General features: G+C 41.8%; 1 protein-coding gene across 1 annotated transcript; it reads right to left on the bottom strand.

Moving 5' to 3' along the window:
- Positions 1–517: 517 nt before the first annotated feature.
- LOC138980244 (carbohydrate sulfotransferase 13-like) lies at positions 518–15,500 on the bottom strand. Its single transcript, XM_070353092.1, has 3 exons — positions 15,003–15,500; positions 4,668–4,735; positions 518–2,654 (listed from the first exon to the last, which is right to left on the bottom strand). The coding sequence occupies exons 1-3, from the start codon at positions 15,088–15,090 to the stop codon at positions 1,533–1,535; spliced, it is 1,278 nt and encodes a 425-aa protein (XP_070209193.1). The 5' UTR covers positions 15,091–15,500; the 3' UTR covers positions 518–1,532.
- Positions 15,501–17,642: the final 2,142 nt, after the last annotated feature.

Genomic DNA, 17,642 nt, shown 5'->3' with positions numbered 1-17,642 from the left:
CTGACGCTAAATTTGCAGGCTAATGTGTCCACAAGGTGTATGCAAAAAATCATGCTTTGCCTCAAATTTGCAGTATCAGCCTGATATTCGACCCTTATCGCCCTAACTAGAAAATAAATTGTTGGAAAATGTCTCACGCTCGACAGAAAGCAGCCAGGATGTTCCCGTTCGGTGAGCGTTCAAATGGAAGTATGCTTGTACTGTATTTAGACGCTCGGGGAGCTCTGTGATGGTTTACGGGAGGCTTACTGTGCCTTTAACACATAATTAATGAATTTAATTTTTTTTAAAAACGATCCAAAAACAATTTCATCTTATTTTTCGTCATTTTCTAATTCCAAAAACATACACATATGTTATATTTGGATATTTGGAAGAATCCCCGAGCGTTTCTATTGGGTTTGCTTTTGATTATCCATGTATAACCTGCTTCCAGCAACTATGGTAACCGGGGATTTATTGCAAGGGGAACATGAGATTTATTTCCCAGGTGCTTGTGAATGAAAACTCGTGAAAATGATGACAAAAGATTTTATTTCAACCACGTGCATTACACAGGAATATATCTTGGTTTGAGTTCATTCAATACATAGTACATTCAAACACAACAACCAGAGTGCTAACAGAACGGCATACACACACTCACTTACAACCACACGCACACACTCTCACACACACACACACACACACACACACACACACACACACACACACACACACACACACTCACACCAATTAAAAAAATCCTAAGCTGTTGATGTTTGGTACGTGTCCAAGTGGAGGGATGGCCTTATCCCGTGTGAAAGCCTGTGCAGATCGGTGATGGTGAGATGAACTGTTAAAACCCCTGTCACACTAGGGCTGCCATTGACGACTTTAAGAGAAAAAAAACAGAAACAAAGAAGAAAACTCACAAAAACTTGACAGACACACAGAGATACAAACAGAGAGCGAGAGATACAAACAGAGAGAGAGAGAGAGAGAGATAAATACACAGAGAGGCAGGCAGACATACCGACAGAGAGACAGACTGAGAGACAGACATACATACAGACAGACAAACAGAGAGACATACAGATATGCAGACAGACAGACAGACACTATACTACATTGGGGTGTGCACGTTAAAGATCCCACGACTGACAAAAGAGTCTTTCCTGGCAAAATTGTATAGGCATAGATAAAAAAAAAATGTCCACCAAAATACCCGTGTGACTTGGAATAATAGGCCGTGAAAAGTAGGATATGCGCCGAAATGGCTGCGATCTGCTGGTCGATGTGAATGCGTGATGTATTGTGTAAAAAATTCCATCTCACACGGCATAAATAGATCCCTGCGCCTTGAGTCCGAGTCTGGAGATACGCGCGCGATATAAGACTTCATATAATAAAGACAGGAAGGTGGGCAGGTAAGTGGGCAGACAGAGTCGATCTCATGCAAACACACACCACAACATCAATTATTAAAAATCGCAGCCAACGCACCAATAATTGACTACAACGAACGCGGGGGAGCACTCAATATTCCCACGTCAGTCATAAATTTTGAAATAACTGAACTTTCTGTCCGGTTGGTAAGGCTGCGAGGGGAACACATCTTCCAGGAAAGGGTCGAAACCAAACATCTGGAAATCTAAGAACAGTGTTTGCTGTAGCTGAATCCGATCTTCCAACGGAACCTGAGCGAAGGCTTCTCTCAGCGACTCGACTCGCTGCGCTTTTCTATCCGGGTTGTCCATTGAGGCTTCGTACGCCTTTAACGCCTTGTCAACGAACTCGGCCAATGTGATGTTAGCGGCGGCTCCCCGGGCGTAGGGGAAACGTTTGTGCTTGTGTATGATCCCGCGGATCTGGTACTTCTTCCACAGGCGGCGGCTGGCCTCGTCCAAGTCCATGCACCTCTGCACCAGGGCGCGTCTGTCCTTGAGGAAGATCATCCTGGCGTTCTGTACGATGGTGTCCTTGTCGTAGGTCCGTCCGTACTGTATGGGCGACCCTATGGCTTCGGTGATGTAAGGCATGTCTTGTTTGATGGTCTCCAGGTGGCCTATGTACCGGTAAGGGTGGCTGCACATGTGACAGTGATCGTGAGTCGGGACGAAGTGCGCGTCACGGTTCTCGCCGGTCCTTTGCGAATCGATGACGTAATTGACGAACTCTGGGAAAGTGACGTCATGGCCACAGCGCTTGCTCCGCTCGGAAGCGTCGGCTCTGAACTTCTGCACGGTGCGTCGCCCGGCCACCCTCCAGAACAGCGTGTTAGGAGTCAACAGCTTGTCCACGTAGGCGGAGAGGAGTCGGGAGTACGGCTCTCGGACGAAGGTGAAGTAGACCCTCTCGCCGTCACTCTGCGGCGCCCAGTCGTTGGAAGCCTGCACGCCCTGGGCCTCCATAAAGACTTTGATGGTGCTGAAGAAGCTACTCCACGTGGTGCTGGCCGCCTTGGCGATTCCACAGAAATACACCGTCTTGTTCATTACGGGCCTGTACGGCGGGAAAGGCTGGAAGCCAGCGGCCGGCCTCAATTGTTTGAAGAGGGAGGAATTCCCGTACAGCCTACACGCCGACTGGAGAACCTCTCTTCGGTGTTGAAAACGTCTCTCTACCATCTGAGTGTCGCCCAGTGTGTCTGGCGGTTGCGACTGAGGCTGGACCTGTTGATTACATATTTCCATGTTTATGTACAATACACATGGACATTTAAAAATTCAAACAGAATTGGCGGGGGGGGGGGGGGGGGGGGGGGTAAACGTCCTCACAGGGAATTTTCTATTGGGGACATGTATGTGGTGATATGCTAAAACAAAAATTAAAAGTATTCCTATCTTATCTTATCTTATGAGTGTTGGAGAACTTAAAGATGTAAACAAATCTAAAACTAATTTTTGTAAGGACCATGCCCATGCCAAAGACAGCACACATGTCAAATGTTCGCCTTTGAACATCACTGCAGAGCGCCTAGAACTGTACCCACGGAATATGCGCGATATAAGCCTCATTGATTGATTGATTGATTGATTTGAAGGCTTCTTCAGAACAAAAACGTAATGTCGGCCTCAAAACCTGGGAGCAGTCATCGTCGAAACTACTAAAACCTGGATAGCCGAAACCCGTACACGAAGACGGGTCGAGCTGGTCTTGACAAAGCAAACCAACCTCAGACCTATTTTTCATGAACCGATTTTCTCTAATTCCGGGCACATTTTTAATTTGGGACACCACACAACTGAGCGAGTGAACTATTTTAATTCTACTTCCGACGGGCGCAGTAGCATAGAGGGTAAGACATCGGCCTCCTAATCGGAAGGTCGTGAGTTCAAATCCCGGCCGCTGCCGCCTGGTGGGTTAAGGGTGGAGATTTGTCCGATCTCCCCGGTCAACTCTGTGCAGTGCCTTATCCCCCTTCGTGTGTACACGCAAGCACAAGAGCAGGTGCGCACGGAAAAGATCCTGTAGTCCATGTCAGAGTTCGGTGGGTTATACAGGGTGACACGAAAAAAACAGATCCCACCAAAAGTTTAATATTTTCTGAAATAATCAGCCGATTCTTTTATTTTTTCAGGTGAGCCAAGCTGAAATGATGTTCTAACAGCCCACCAAGTTTGAGCTTCAAGATGTCATGGACAACGGAGCATAAGACATTTATAGTCGAGGCCTATTTTCGCCGGCGAACAGATTTGCTCGGGCTGCGCACAACAGACTCTCTGACTGAATCAATATTCCTCGGTGTCCTTGCTGATTTAGGTCGACCAGAGTGGGATCCCCTGTTAGGGTTTTTACTATTGAGGTTATTGACAGTCCCATGGTCTCTGAACTTATCCCTAAATCAGCAAGGACACCGAGGAATATTGATTCAGTCAGAGAGTCTGTTGTGCGCAGCCCGAGCAAATCTGTTCGCCGGCGAAAATAGGCCTCGACTATAAATGTCTTATGCTCCGTTGTCCATGACATCTTGAAGCTCAAACTTGGTGGGCTGTTAGAACATCATTTCAGCTTGGCTCACCTGAAAAAATAAAAGAATCGGCTGATTATTTCAGAAAATATTAAACTTTTGGTGGGATCTGTTTTTTTCGTGTCACCCTGTAGAAACACGAAAATACCCTGCATGCTTCCCCCGAAAGCGGCGTATGGGTGCCTGAATGGCGGGGTAAAAACGCTCATACACGTAAAAACCCACTCGTGCAAAAATATGGGTGAACGTGGGAGTTTCAGCCCATGAACAAAGAATAATGATTCTAATTCCTGTTCTCAGGGGTTGACTTCTACCTTACAGGTACAGTCCTTGTCGTGAAAACAGTTCTGCTTACTTTCTCAGACCTGGCAAGGCTTACATGGGATTGAACAATCCCTCCACTTTTACAAATACCAACAATCAAAAATCACATCCTGACTAATTCACGCACACACACAAATACACACACACACACACACACATACACACACACACACACACACACAAATACACACACACACACACACTGACACACACACGCACACACACACACACACACACGCACACACACACACACACGCACGCACGAACGCGCGCACGCGCACACACACACACACACACACACACACACACACACACACACACACACACACAGTCATACACACACGCTCTCGCTCTCTGTCTCTTTCTGTTTGTATTGATAAGATCTACTTACCTCGAGTTCGGCCATATGACGAATTGGACCATTTTCAAGTCCAAAGGAGCGAAATGCATTTTCTGACTCTGAAATAACAAAAACAGATGCCTGTACATGTACATATGTGGGACTTTTTCAAAAAATGCATAAAAAACCTGTCTTTTGACTTTAAAATTTTATAAATTCAAAAATTTTCATCCTACTTATCTGAAAATTGGAAGTGCTTAAGTTCAATGTCCTCCGGACCTTAAAGTATACTCATTTGCCCGTTTTATTGTATTTTTCTGTTAATTATAGTAAGTTATCATGTGTAAGGGGGGGTCAAAATGCATGTCCCTTCGACATTAGCAAAATTTCACACCTCTGTAAAACGCACAGACAATTTTTTTTTATCATTTTGTTTGTTGGTTTATGTTTATCCCGTCATTATCTCAAGATAACAAAAATAAAATATCGATACAATCAGTAGTTTTGTTCTCCCAATTTTTGAAAAGTAAAAATTGCATGTCCAAGAGGTATTTGTCCTTGCAGTTACCAGGAACCAAAATACGCAATAAAAACGGAATGATCCCTGCTTTTCAAATGTGGTTTTCTTTACAAAAGAGTTCCAAGACGCGGAAAGCTGTGTGCAATCAGGTGGGTAAGTTTCATTGGATCACTTTTAGGCAATGAAATATGATTTTCAAAAGGTCAAGGTGAAGGATGTTTAGCTTAACAGTTATGTGCAGTTACTGGGGTTTTCCATTACACTAATTAACAAAAACATTTTGAATAATTTTCATTTTAATCGCCCATAGATTTACTTTCACATGGCGTCAAGGACGCCATGTTTTTTTGATGACAGGGAGTGATTATTATTTGAAAATAACGAATTCGTCTGTGCAGTTACTTTCTGTGCAGTTACCTGCCAGAGAAGTAACTGCATGGACCTATTTAGTAACTGCACTGAGACATCATGGTAACTGCACTGAAATGCTTGTAGATTGCATACCATTTTTATTCTATATTCTGTATTATGGACAGCCAATTATACAAAAGGGATGGAAAACCAACCAGCATAAATATAGGTATTATATAGAGTCTTATTCAAAATAAAGTAATTTACTTTACTCAGGAACTGCTACAAGTTTCCTGGTAACTGCACTGACGAGTCAGGTAACTGTACAGATCTATTTTAGTAACTGCAGAGAATTTGTCAAAATATGTTATTTATTTATTTTACTTTTTTTTCAAGTGACAAAAAATACACCCTTGTTGTTGTAAGGATACGGTGCCACATTATTATGGTGGTGATGTTCCAAGTGAAAAGACAGTGGTGAATCATATTTTTCAATAAAGGTTTTACAAAGACAGTGGCAACGAAGATTTTCAAAGACAGCGATGACTCATTTTATGTTCCAATGAAGGTTTCTAAATAGAGTGGTGAATTATTTTATGTTTTAAGTGAAAAGACACTTGATTTAATGTTAAAGAATCAGTTGTTCCATTTCATGGTTTTTTTACAACTGACTCAGTTAATTAAATACGCTAGACAAAATGGGCCAAAAAAAGAGCCTATACTTTTTTTTCTGTTTCCCCATTATCCTGCCACAGCCTTGCCTTCCCCTCCCTGCCTAACCACCATTCTCCTCAACTCCAATTTGGTTCAATAAAATCTTGTCGATTGAGCGTTAACTGTTGACTCGTATGTTTATCTTCATGTGGAAGAAATTATGCATAATATATGGTATGCTATTGGTTCTGTTTCACACAAGCACAACAATATAAAACAAGAAGGGCAAAGCCCATACGACTCACATGCTTGACCTTGACATGATCTTGACCTTCAGGGTCAAGGTCAAATAACTACACCTAGCAATGACATACACTAAGAACTGCTTTACACATTTTTCCTACCAAAATACATGTGACCTTGGTCATGCAAGGTCATGCAACACAAAGCTGTTAATTCAAGACATAGGAAGTACAATGGTGCTTATTGGCTCTTTCTACCATGAGATATGGTCACTTTTAGTGGTTCACTACCTTATTTTGGTCACATTTCATAAGGGTCAAAGTGACCTTGACCTTGATCATATGTGACCAAATGTGTCTCATGATGAAAGCATAACATGTGCCCCACATAATTTTTAAGTTTGAAACAGTTATCTTCCATAGTTCAGGGTCAAGGTCACTTCAAAATATGTATACAATCCAACTTTGAAGAGCTCCTGTGACCTTGACCTTGAAGCAAGGTAAACCAAACTGGTATCAAAAGATGGGGCTTACTTTGCCCTATATATCATATATAGGTGAGGTATTCAATCTCAAAAACTTCAGAGAAAATGTGAAAAATGTGAAAAATAGCTGTTTTTTGGACAACATTTATGGCCCCTGCGACCTTGACCTTGAAGCAAAGTCAAGATGCTATGTATGTTTTTTGGGGCCTTGTCATCATACACCATCTTGCCAAATTTGGTACTGATAGACTGAATAGTGTCCAAGAAATATCCAACGTTAAAGTTTTCCGGACGGACGGGGGGGGGGACGGACGGACGGACGACTCGGGTGAGTACATAGACTCACTTTTGCTTCGCATGTGAGTCAAAAATCGTTTTACATACCAGGCCAATTATCGAAAACATTTTACTGATATATAAAATTCATTTCCATAACAAAAATAACCCTTTGTTTTCTAGTAACACAGTGTCTTTTACTAGAAAATGTCTGTGCTGTTACCAGATGTCCATGCAGTTTCCTATGATTGAAGAAAATGCAATTTAAAAAACAATCTGTTAAGTCAAGACCACAAAACAATATGCAGTGCTTTGAAAACAGCAACAAATATAGTTAAGACATATAAAATGATAGTTTTAAACGTATGTCTGTGTTTTTTGCTCGAATGGGGTTGATGCGAAAACAAAGGGTCCGTGCAGTTACCGAATGTCCCTGTTGTTACCAAGCATAAAAGTAAAGCTATATTTAAAATAATTTATCAAATTCAGTCAATTGTGGTATAAGTTGAAAGGTTTCAACAACTTTCAAATGATCATATGTATATTTTGGCAGCAAACAGATCAGTTTGGACATTGCTTCATTTACATGCATTTGATAATGACAATTTTGCACTATTACAATTTTGTTTTAATTTGGATTAAATAATTGCATTAATAATCATACATTTTGGTATCCATTCTTTAGCACTGGGTTTGCATAGCATTTGCTATATGAAAACTTGCTTTTTGGAAAACAATTATGTAGGAAAAATAAAACTTGTTCATGGTAACTGCACAGACATTTTTATAAATGTAGTGGATATTTTTTTATTTTTAGATACATTTGCAGTTGTTATTAAGCTCGGAAATTTTGGCACAAGATAGACGAAAGGATGTTTAATAACTTTGCCTGATAAAATTTTGAAATTTTTGATGTTGAATATTTCCGTTTTGTCCGTCTGAAATCTATGCATTTTTTGAAAAAGTCCCATATAGCTATTCTGATGGACACGTGGGGGAATCAAAGCATAATGCTACGGAAGTCGGCCATTTTTGCCAATATCCAAAAGCATATTGGCAATAACAAAGACGCATGGTTCCGGTTTACCCATCTGTACCACACGAGTGCAACAACAGCATACACTGACAGCTTGAAATTCTTCTCGGGAATGTTTTTCAGCTTTACAAATGTCGATAGCATACCCTTTTCTGCTAACTTCCCGATGAAACAGGACTAAACCAATTATTTTCTGTCCCTAAACACCACAAAATGCCCAAAGTCAAAAGATGTAGTACAAACAGGGGAGTAAAACGGAACAGCCGTTTGTGTGTGCCTGTGTGAGCTCAGTTGCCGACTAACACAAGGCTTTCGCATTCGGCTTTTTTTTTATTTTTATCTCGTAACTCCACACTAAATACCCTACTTCCCCTCTGAAGTATTGATGTCCAACCCATGGCACTAACATTCATGTAGTCGTTTATAACTGAGGTTGAAAAATTCGCTTCATGACGAGACAAGTATAAATGCCATTCACCCAAACTGAAAACTTCGCTGCCGTCTGCTCGCGTTGTACGGATTAGATGTTCTCTTATCCTCCCCTTGTTGCATCCTAGTTCTTCAGTTGTTTCTAGTTTTTCGTTGATGTTGTGTTTTGGTCTTCTTCAGGAAGCACGGCAAAGGTTAAAAAAAACTCAACTATATCTTTGAATACGAAAATATTCTCTGTTGTACAAGACTATGTTATGTTAACTAATCGCTTCGGCTGATATTATATTAACTGTGCAATTGATGTAGCCAGGCATTATCTCTCTCCCTCTCTCCCTCTCTGTCTCTCTCTTCATTTTATTTGTATAAAATATAATTTAAGATTATCAAGATAAGTGTTAAAGCTATCACTTGCTCGCCATGTTTTGCTATCAAGATGTGTATTGATTATCATTTCAAAAACGTGTCCATAAGCAATCTGCTTGTTAACGTTCTTAATGTTGTTATTGTTTGAAACGTGTGTATGAGAAATTGAATAAAACACGCTTAAACCAAAAACATTCAAACTTCTTTTTGTTGTATACGAATGAACTAATAAACTGAAAAGCTGTTTAACAGCTGTGTTGTCAAATCGAGTTTGTTTCCAAAGGCAGTGTGGCTCCTGCGCAAAATTAATGCGCATAAGAAACGGCGTCTGCTATCAAAACCTGAGATCAACGCATCGACGCAAAAACTGTCATTTTGTAAGTTTGGAACAACAAATCAAAGTCAGAACAGCTATATAATCGCTATTGTATTTTCAGCGTAGCAATAGGGTCCGATATTTAGACTCGAACAAGTATAATGCGACTCGTCTTCGACTCGTCGGCATTATACTTGTCTCGTCTAAATATCGGACCCTATTGCTACGCTGAAAACACAATAGCTGTTAATAATGTTATTTTTCACATGGCAGATAAGTATAACGAAGTGTGTGTGTTCCGGGAAGATCATTGATTTGATTTTCTTCTGATATGAAAAAGTTTTGCCAATTCGGATTTTTCGTTTTTTTTTTAATTGGTACCTTACGTTTATGTCAGACCGATTTTTGTTTTGTTACAAAATAACAACCCCCAAGCTGAACTGTATAGCTCTTAGGGCGATTTGAGATAGTTTTTTTTAGGTTTTTTTTTAGACATATTCCCTTTAATTTCACATTAAAGGCACACTTAGCTTCACGTAAACCATCAGTTTCTGGTCACAGACACTGTCTGGCTTTTACACACAGTACAAACACCCTTTCGTTTAAACACTCACCGCTTGAGAACATCCTAGGTGCCCTCCGTGAAGAGCGAGCATTTTTCAAAGAATTTATTTTTGCGTGGCCAGCCGGATTGTCTGGTACCACAATCGGACGCCTCGTTTTGGCCCTGGAACTAACTTTTAAAATCTAAATAATACATTGACAGCTTGGAGCTTAAAAATTCTTAAATCATAAAGAATTCCTTTTTTTCATCAAGACAAGATCAGTACAACTCGAAGTTTTGACAGTTTTAAAAAAGCAAGCCCGGAAGCATCGCCTGCTTCTTTGAAGCCAACCACCGCCGATAAGTTCGTGTGACTCGCAGTCGTTTGTTGCATTTTAGATTCAGAGGTACACAACTACGTGTTATTGCAGATACGTATACTCGAGTCGCATTAAAATTAAAAACTACGAAATTGTCAAAAATATGCAAGTGTGTGACACGGGTCCACGATGGCTCAGGGGTAAAATAAAGCACAAAATCTGGTGTGTGGTTTACATAAGCTAAATAGCCATTCAAACTAACTGTGTCATTTAATGTTGTTAAATACTATTGCTAGTGTGTTTTTATAAGGTTAGAACTGCTTTTTTCGTGAGAAGATTTAAATCGTTCTGTAAACTATTTGAGGCAGACTGGGCCTTTAACATGTACATACCCTGAACATTGCTTGATTTATCTAAGATTTAGAGAAGAGTCCATTATTTGTACCATAAGAGTTTGTTGTCTGTCTTCTTGGAAGACCACTGTGTCGACGTACTGTAAATGTATCGTTTTGTTTTGTCAATAATTAAACGTTCCATTAACCTACAATAATTATTCTTGTTTTTCATTCTGAATTTTGGAACGTTAGCAGTCTATTTATATTTGGATTTCTACGCTCGTTGTCAATACTATGTGAACAGGCAAAGTAGAACTTAGTTATTGTTCACAACTTGCTATTGCGTCGTCTGCTACCTTTCTTTGTTTACCGTTTCGGCTAGTAGGTTAGCTCCCCTGATTCACCAAGACTGACCTCTTTAGAGGCTGACCTAATTACCCAGTCTCATTGGTCCAGCGAGCGATGCATAGCTGACTTTTGAATCGGTGTAGGGATTTTAAGATGACCATTTGCAACATAATCTTGTAGACTCTTTGTGTAGGCAAATTGCATTTTGAATTAGGGAATTGTTTAAAAGGTATGCTGTATGCAAGTTTTTCTGAGTAACTTATTGTGTAAGTTGAGTTTTCAGCGTGTGGTCAGCGCACTACTTTTATCACCCTATCATCTTAGCTGCAGTCAGTCCGGTACTGCTCTTAAACTGTCCATTTACGCACTGTGCCATCTTGAACCAGTCTCAACATTTTTTATCTTCTGGCTGCGTTTCATCAGTTTGATCTGATTCCCGGACCGGTATGTCTCTATTGTTGTATTTTTGTTGTTGTGGAAAATTGCTTTGTGTATGCGATGATTTTTATGTTCCTTATTTTGGTTTAGGATACTTATTTTGAAGAATTAAGATTTCTTCACAAACACTTGTTTGATTTAGTCTTGTGATCAGTGCGCGGGTCTGATCAGTGCCAGAATCTTTTATTTCTCTTTCGGGTCTAACTCATTTTGTTTAAATCAACTCTATATAACTGCTGATCAGTGTTGATCATGGGGTATTTTCCTGTAACTTTTGGAAGGGACGTTGCTGTTATCAGTCTTTGTAGAACTTTGATTGGTCCGATTCAAAGTGGCCGCTCTCAAAGCGTGGGTTTCCAAACTAGGTCAAACCCGTCAGTCAGTCGCTGAAGCTCACGCTGGAGATCTATTTTTAGCTAGATATGGAGTCTCCTCCCATGGATCTGGATCTGGATAACCCGCCTGGGTTGGTGGTTGGCGGGTGCGCCACAGAAGCCGACGACGACTATCAACGTGACGTTTTTGGGGGTGCGCATCTAAAAAAGTCTTAAAAGTTCACTGTACACAAGGTGGATATCGTGTACAACTCCAGCTGGTCTTCTTGCTGCTGTACTTGCGGTTTTAGTCCGTTTGCCCTAGAATGTAGGCTTTCCAAGCACAGTTAAAAATGCTATGTTACAATGTTAAAAACTGGATAAAAACTACTGAGGCTCTCACACTGGTTTCCGCCCCCCTAGCGCTAATGAGAAGGCGCTGGGCGTGGTCAAGGTGACGGTGGCTTCGCTCAAATTGTTCCACTCGATCACTGTTCCTGTATTGATCTGTCTTTGAGGGAGGAGCTTTGAAACAGCGGCTGTTGTTGGTTGCCTGTCTCTGGAGGATGTTTTGGCTTTCATACCCCTTGTAGGCTTTAGGCTTGGCTCGGCGCCGAGATACGCTCACCGGGGTGAGGAAGGAGTCAGGGGGTAGGGCAGGTACAAGTCCATTGATGATTTTGAACAGCATCGTCAGGCGAAGTTGCTGACGGCATTCCTGGAGTGTAGGAAGTTAGAGGTACTCTAGCATCTTGGTGACGCAGCCTGGGTCCTTGGACACGTAGTCTTTCGTAATGAACCTAGCGGCTAGGCGTTGGATGCGTTCGAGTCTCTCAACGTCTTGTTTGTAGTAGGGGTCCCAGACCACCGCCCCGTACTCAAGGGTGGACCTGACAAGAGTGATGTAGGCAAGGCGACGGCACTCACGTGGGCAGTTCCGGAGGTTCCGTATAAGGAAGTTTTACATCACTTCCGGTATTCAAGGGTAAACAAGGGAACCCCTTCTTCTCTGACTTGGCCCGTTCTTTTTGAAACTTCAGTTTTGGGTTTTCTTTTAAAATTATAGTTGAAAGGTCATACATTCATCAAAAACAAATGAAACCTATAGCTAGCGATATGTTTTGTCTTCTTACAGAGTCATGGAGTGCGTGTATCTGTGTTTCGATACACAGACGTTCGGAGAAACACGAACGTCAAGTTCAAGTAAAACGACCCCTGACACCAATTTCAACTCAAAGCCATGACGTTCCGAACGGATAAGGGGCGTAACTCCTTAGTCATATTACAGTTGAAAATTCAAAGCGGGTCGGCTTCACTCAATTTCTTGGCAACAGAGGCTTGACATAAATTAGGAAAACAAATGGTTGGACCCATCATGGACCAACTAAAACGCTGTAGGGCAGAATTAATATTTTGATGGTATTTTTGAACGTTCTCAGCGTCACTGCAGGAAGTGGCGTTCTCAGCGTGCAGAAAAGGAGCGTCAAGTCCCTTTGTATCAACAACGAAAATCTTTGCATCTTTGAATGAATCGAAACGCACGAGTGGTAAGTCTCGTGCGTTTCGATTCATTCAAAGATGCAAATTGCGAATTAGGGTTGAGACGTTTGAGTATTTTGTAAATGAAAATGTTTAAGTTCATGTGCACATATATGTATGTGTGTGTGTGTGGATTCATGATTATGTTGATGTTGCAAATTTTGACACCGCAGACACAACAGCATTGATTAATACGGGAACGTCCCACTAGTCCGAGGGTTCACTAGTCCGAGGGTTCACTAGTCCGAGGGTTCACTAGTCCGAGGGTTCACTAGTCCGAGGGTTTACTATAGACGCTCTCTTTTCCAGTTCGTCCCACTAGTCCGAGGGTTCACTAGTCCGAGGGTTCACTAGTCCGAGGGTTTACTATAGACGCTTGATTTTCCAGTTATTATACCGCCCCTTAAAAGGCGGTATATAGGTTTCACTGTGTCTGTCTGTCTGTGTGTGTGTGTGTGTGTGTGTGTGTGTGTGTGTGTGTGTGTGTGTGTGTGTGTTTGTGTGTGTGTGTGTGTGTGTGTCTGTCCGCAAATAGATATCCGATGTTTGAGAACCGATTTCAATGAAATTATGTGTGAGGCTGTAGTACAACCCAGGCTCGATCCTCTCCATAATTCAGGGTTGGTGGGATAACTAATTGACCCTCACGGGCAAAAGGAAACCCGAGGTGCTATATAATATGACTAAAAACTGTAGGCAGTTCGATCACGTAATTGTCCAGTCGGGGCGGTATCCTGATAAATTTAATATCCTTTCTTCAGTCAAAATATAAATAACTAAGTTTCTTGGGGGAAATAGTCTGAGATTTCTTCAGTCAAAATATAAAACACCACATTATCTTTTTGAATGAAAACAACTCAGTGTTTTTATGAGAATATTCTTCGATTTTGTTCCCAAAGCAGTGAAAAACACACGCACGCACGCACACGCACATCCACGCACACAAACACACACACACACACACACACACACACAAAATAAAAACAAATCAAATTGAATATCCTTTGTTCAAGCGTCTATAGTGAACCCTCGGACTAGTGAACCCTCGGACTAGTGGACCCTCGGACTAGTGAACCCTCGGACTAGTGAACCCTCGGACTAGTGGACCCTCGGACTAGTGGACCCTCGGACTAGTGAACCCTCGGACTAGTGAAACCTCGGACTAGTGAACCCTCGTAATACATTCTTGTCTATTTATGTATTGTAAGAATTCAAAAGTAAATGTTAAATGTACTGTGCCACAGATTAATGTACAGTTAAACATACAGATACCAAGTGTGTCATAAAATGTTATTGTTTATCGATTAAAAGGGCACGCTTAAGCGTCTTCCCAAAAGTAAAAAAAAAAGAAAAAAAAGAAGCAATGATCATGTTTATTGCGCACTTAGATAGTACGAGTAGGCAATATACGCGATATAGCTTTTTTCCCTTCTAAATCAATGTAATCACGAAAAGCACCTACTATCCCGCGTTGCAGTGGTGTACTGTTGATAAACGACCAAGCCATACACACACTCAAGAATTGAACAAAAAACAGCACTACTGTGACAACAAAAATAGCCGCAAAACATTTTGGGAACGTTTCAAAACCTACTGGTCGCTACATATTGACATTGAGTGTCTAACCAAGCATAAAACCAACAGCAATCCAACGAACGAAGAAGTAAACAGACTGTGCTTTCTGTTCTGTTTTATGTTTTTCTTCGGTTAGTTTTGAACTCTCTCCCTCTCTCTCTCTCCCCTCTCACCACCCTACACCCACTCTCTCTCCTCTCTCTCTCCCAGAACACTGCTTACTCTATTACCCTCATTAAATACAGAATTATCATTGTCAGTGTCTTTCTCTCTGTGTATTCAGTTCCATTCAACTTACCTGGCGATGTCCAAACTCGAAACAACAGCAGCAGAACGAAACACACCCCAGATCCGAACACAACTTTCTTCACGGAAAATCTCAACATTTTTCTCGTGTGAACTCACTTCGTGCAAATATCCCAATATTTACAGAACTTTCACTAAGGAGTGAATTTTGTGGTCACTTTTGTTGTATGGTATTTTTTATTCTTCTGGTACAGTCTATGCCATTAGATGACATCGGCTGGTTGGCGAACCGTCAAACCGCCATTTTGACACGCAGCACAGCAGGTGCAGACACCGAGACTGAGTTTTGGAAGGAGTTTATCCCATAGTACGCAGTAGGAGGGTCCAGCAGACTTTAATAAATTGTGTGTCTGTGTGTGTGTGTGTGTGTGTGTGTGTGTGTCTCGACTTAACAGCTTATTGCTGGGAAACTACTGGGCGCAGTTCGTTCAAAAGTTGATACACTAACTTGATAATAAGTCCGATTGATCGTATTAAAACTTCATAATGTTACCTGGGACCTAAATGCCCCCCAAAACACAAAAGTTCTTGACGGTTGGACGAATTCAATCGGAGCGACAGCCAGCCATTCAGCTGATAGAACAGCCGAACGCTTGCGTCATGAAAAGCATGCGTATCGCTCATGGGCTCATAGAACCGCCCAGTCAGCCAGCGACAACCAGAGACGAGTTGCCCAGAGCGGTTCGCCACGGGTCGCTCGCAGTGCGAATGACAAAAAGCCGTTTCTTAGGGCAGTGCAGGAAAGCGCTCGCGAAGCACTCGGCGATCGGCTTTGGTATATGCTCGCCCACCGCCCGCCGCGTTATCCAAGATGGCGGCGGTGTTTACACTGCGATGCCGTGTAGCGTGTTTCGATCTTCTCGGCGTGGTTTTCGACGACGGTGACCCGAGGGATCCACCGCTTTTCAACCTGAGGTTCAGGGACTACCCCAGCTAAATTTCCCATCATAACTACATTCTCTCTGACGATTTACTGACCGAATCGTCTACTAGTTTAAGAAGTACAACTTTTTTCATATTTCGCAGCAATCGTGCTTTCTTCGTCGCCATCGTGAAGCAATTTGCCTCGTTGTGAGCCCGTTGCATAGACCAATCCAGAGCGACTTTTCTCTGAGCGGGCTATTGTGATTCTGAGCAACGCATGGCAGGCTTTGCCTGCTTTGCGTGCGTGTGCCACTGCGCGACCTAATTTTATGCATATGAAGCAGCAACGTTAGCAGTCTAGTCATTTGAGTTCACTGCCAATGGCTGCGCGTCCGACTATGGCCAAAGTGATCCGGTGTAGGATCCGGTCCGGTCCCCCCTCTGAAGTAGTCCCCCGGGGGACCAATTCGTGGCAAAAACTGCTCTATAATGGTCCCCCCTTAGACATCCAGCCTCGTTTTTCTTAGGCATTCAAGCCATTTTCAATCTATATCTTCGTCCGGTATTATGTAGTGCACAGACAGCAATCTGTTTGTTTGACTATATTTTGCAGAAAATAAAATAGATCTGATTTATAATGCCGTTCAAAAGAAAAATCACATGAAATAAAATGAATAATAAATAAATACTGATAAGAAGAAAATGAACCAGTCTCTGATTCTTTCCTTTCTTTTCTCTGAAATTGCTGGTAACATTACTAACATTGTAACAAGAAAAACGAGGCTGGATGTCTAAGGGGGGACCATTATAGAGCAGTTTTTGCCACGAATTGGTCCCCCGGGGGACTACTTCGGAGGGGGGACCGGACCGGATCCTACACCGGGTTCGATTCCCGGCATGAGCGGTCTAATTTTTTTTTTAATTCTTGTTTACTATTGTTTATTATGAACGTTTTAATGTTTTATTTTACTCTAATAATTTTTTTAATTGTGTAAAATAAATTTTTATTTTTTTATTTTTTTTTTAAATCCACGTGCACAAGACAAAAAATTTCATACTGGGGGAGCGAGCCATTCTGAAGAGTACTCGGGTCCAGCGCCAGCGTTTTTTTTTATCCCCAAGTACGCAGTACTAGGGTCCAACAGACTTTAATTGTGTGTGTGTGTGTCTGTCTGTCTGTCTCGACTTAACAGCTTATTGCTGGGAAACTACTGGGCGCAGTTCGTTCAAAAGTTGATACACTAACTTGATAATAGGTCCGATTGATCGTATTAAAACTTCATAATGTTACCTGGGACAATGCGAAATATTCCACCAAAACGACTCTTAACGGGGGGGGGGGGGGGGGGGGGGGGGAGTTTTTGCGGTGGGAGGCTGGTCGCTTTGCGAACAGCCTGAACTAAAGGGGAGACTTGAGCGGCGAACACGTCACGCAGTGACGAGAAAAGCATGATTTCAGTGCAAGCCAGACACCGGGTGGGGAAATGGTCTCGGCAAAGAAATTACAATGCAGGGTTTGGTCTCGGTGAAAGAGAGACAGAGAGCACGAGAGAGTCTATGGCCAAAGTGATCCGGGTTCGATTCCCGGCATGGGCGGTCTATTTTTTTTTTAATTCTTGTTTACTATTGTTTATTATGAACGTTTTAATGTTTTATTTTACTCTAATAGTTTTTTTAATTGTGTAAAATAAATAAATAATTTTTTTTTAATCCAAGTGATCCGGGTTCGATTCCCGGCATGGGCGGTCTATTTTTTTTAATTTTTTTT

The sequence above is a fragment of the Littorina saxatilis genome, linkage group LG11 (genome assembly GCF_037325665.1).
Source record: "Littorina saxatilis isolate snail1 linkage group LG11, US_GU_Lsax_2.0, whole genome shotgun sequence".
Lineage (NCBI taxonomy): Eukaryota > Metazoa > Mollusca > Gastropoda > Littorinimorpha > Littorinidae > Littorina > Littorina saxatilis.
The sequence above is the reverse complement of the archived record's forward strand: the minus strand, read 5'-3'. Positions and strand labels throughout refer to the sequence as shown.

Excerpts from the sequence above, each read along its gene's own strand:
- LOC138980244 (XM_070353092.1), bottom strand. The coding sequence starts at position 15,090 with ATGTTGAGATTTTCCGTGAAGAAAGTTGTGTTCGGATCTGGGGTGTGT. Across the intron at positions 4,736-15,002 it reads TCGAGTTTGGACATCGCCAG|AGTCAGAAAATGCATTTCGC; the intron begins GTAAGTTGAATG and ends TTGTTATTTCAG. Across the intron at positions 2,655-4,667 it reads GTCATATGGCCGAACTCGAG|GTCCAGCCTCAGTCGCAACC; the intron begins GTAAGTAGATCT and ends TGTAATCAACAG.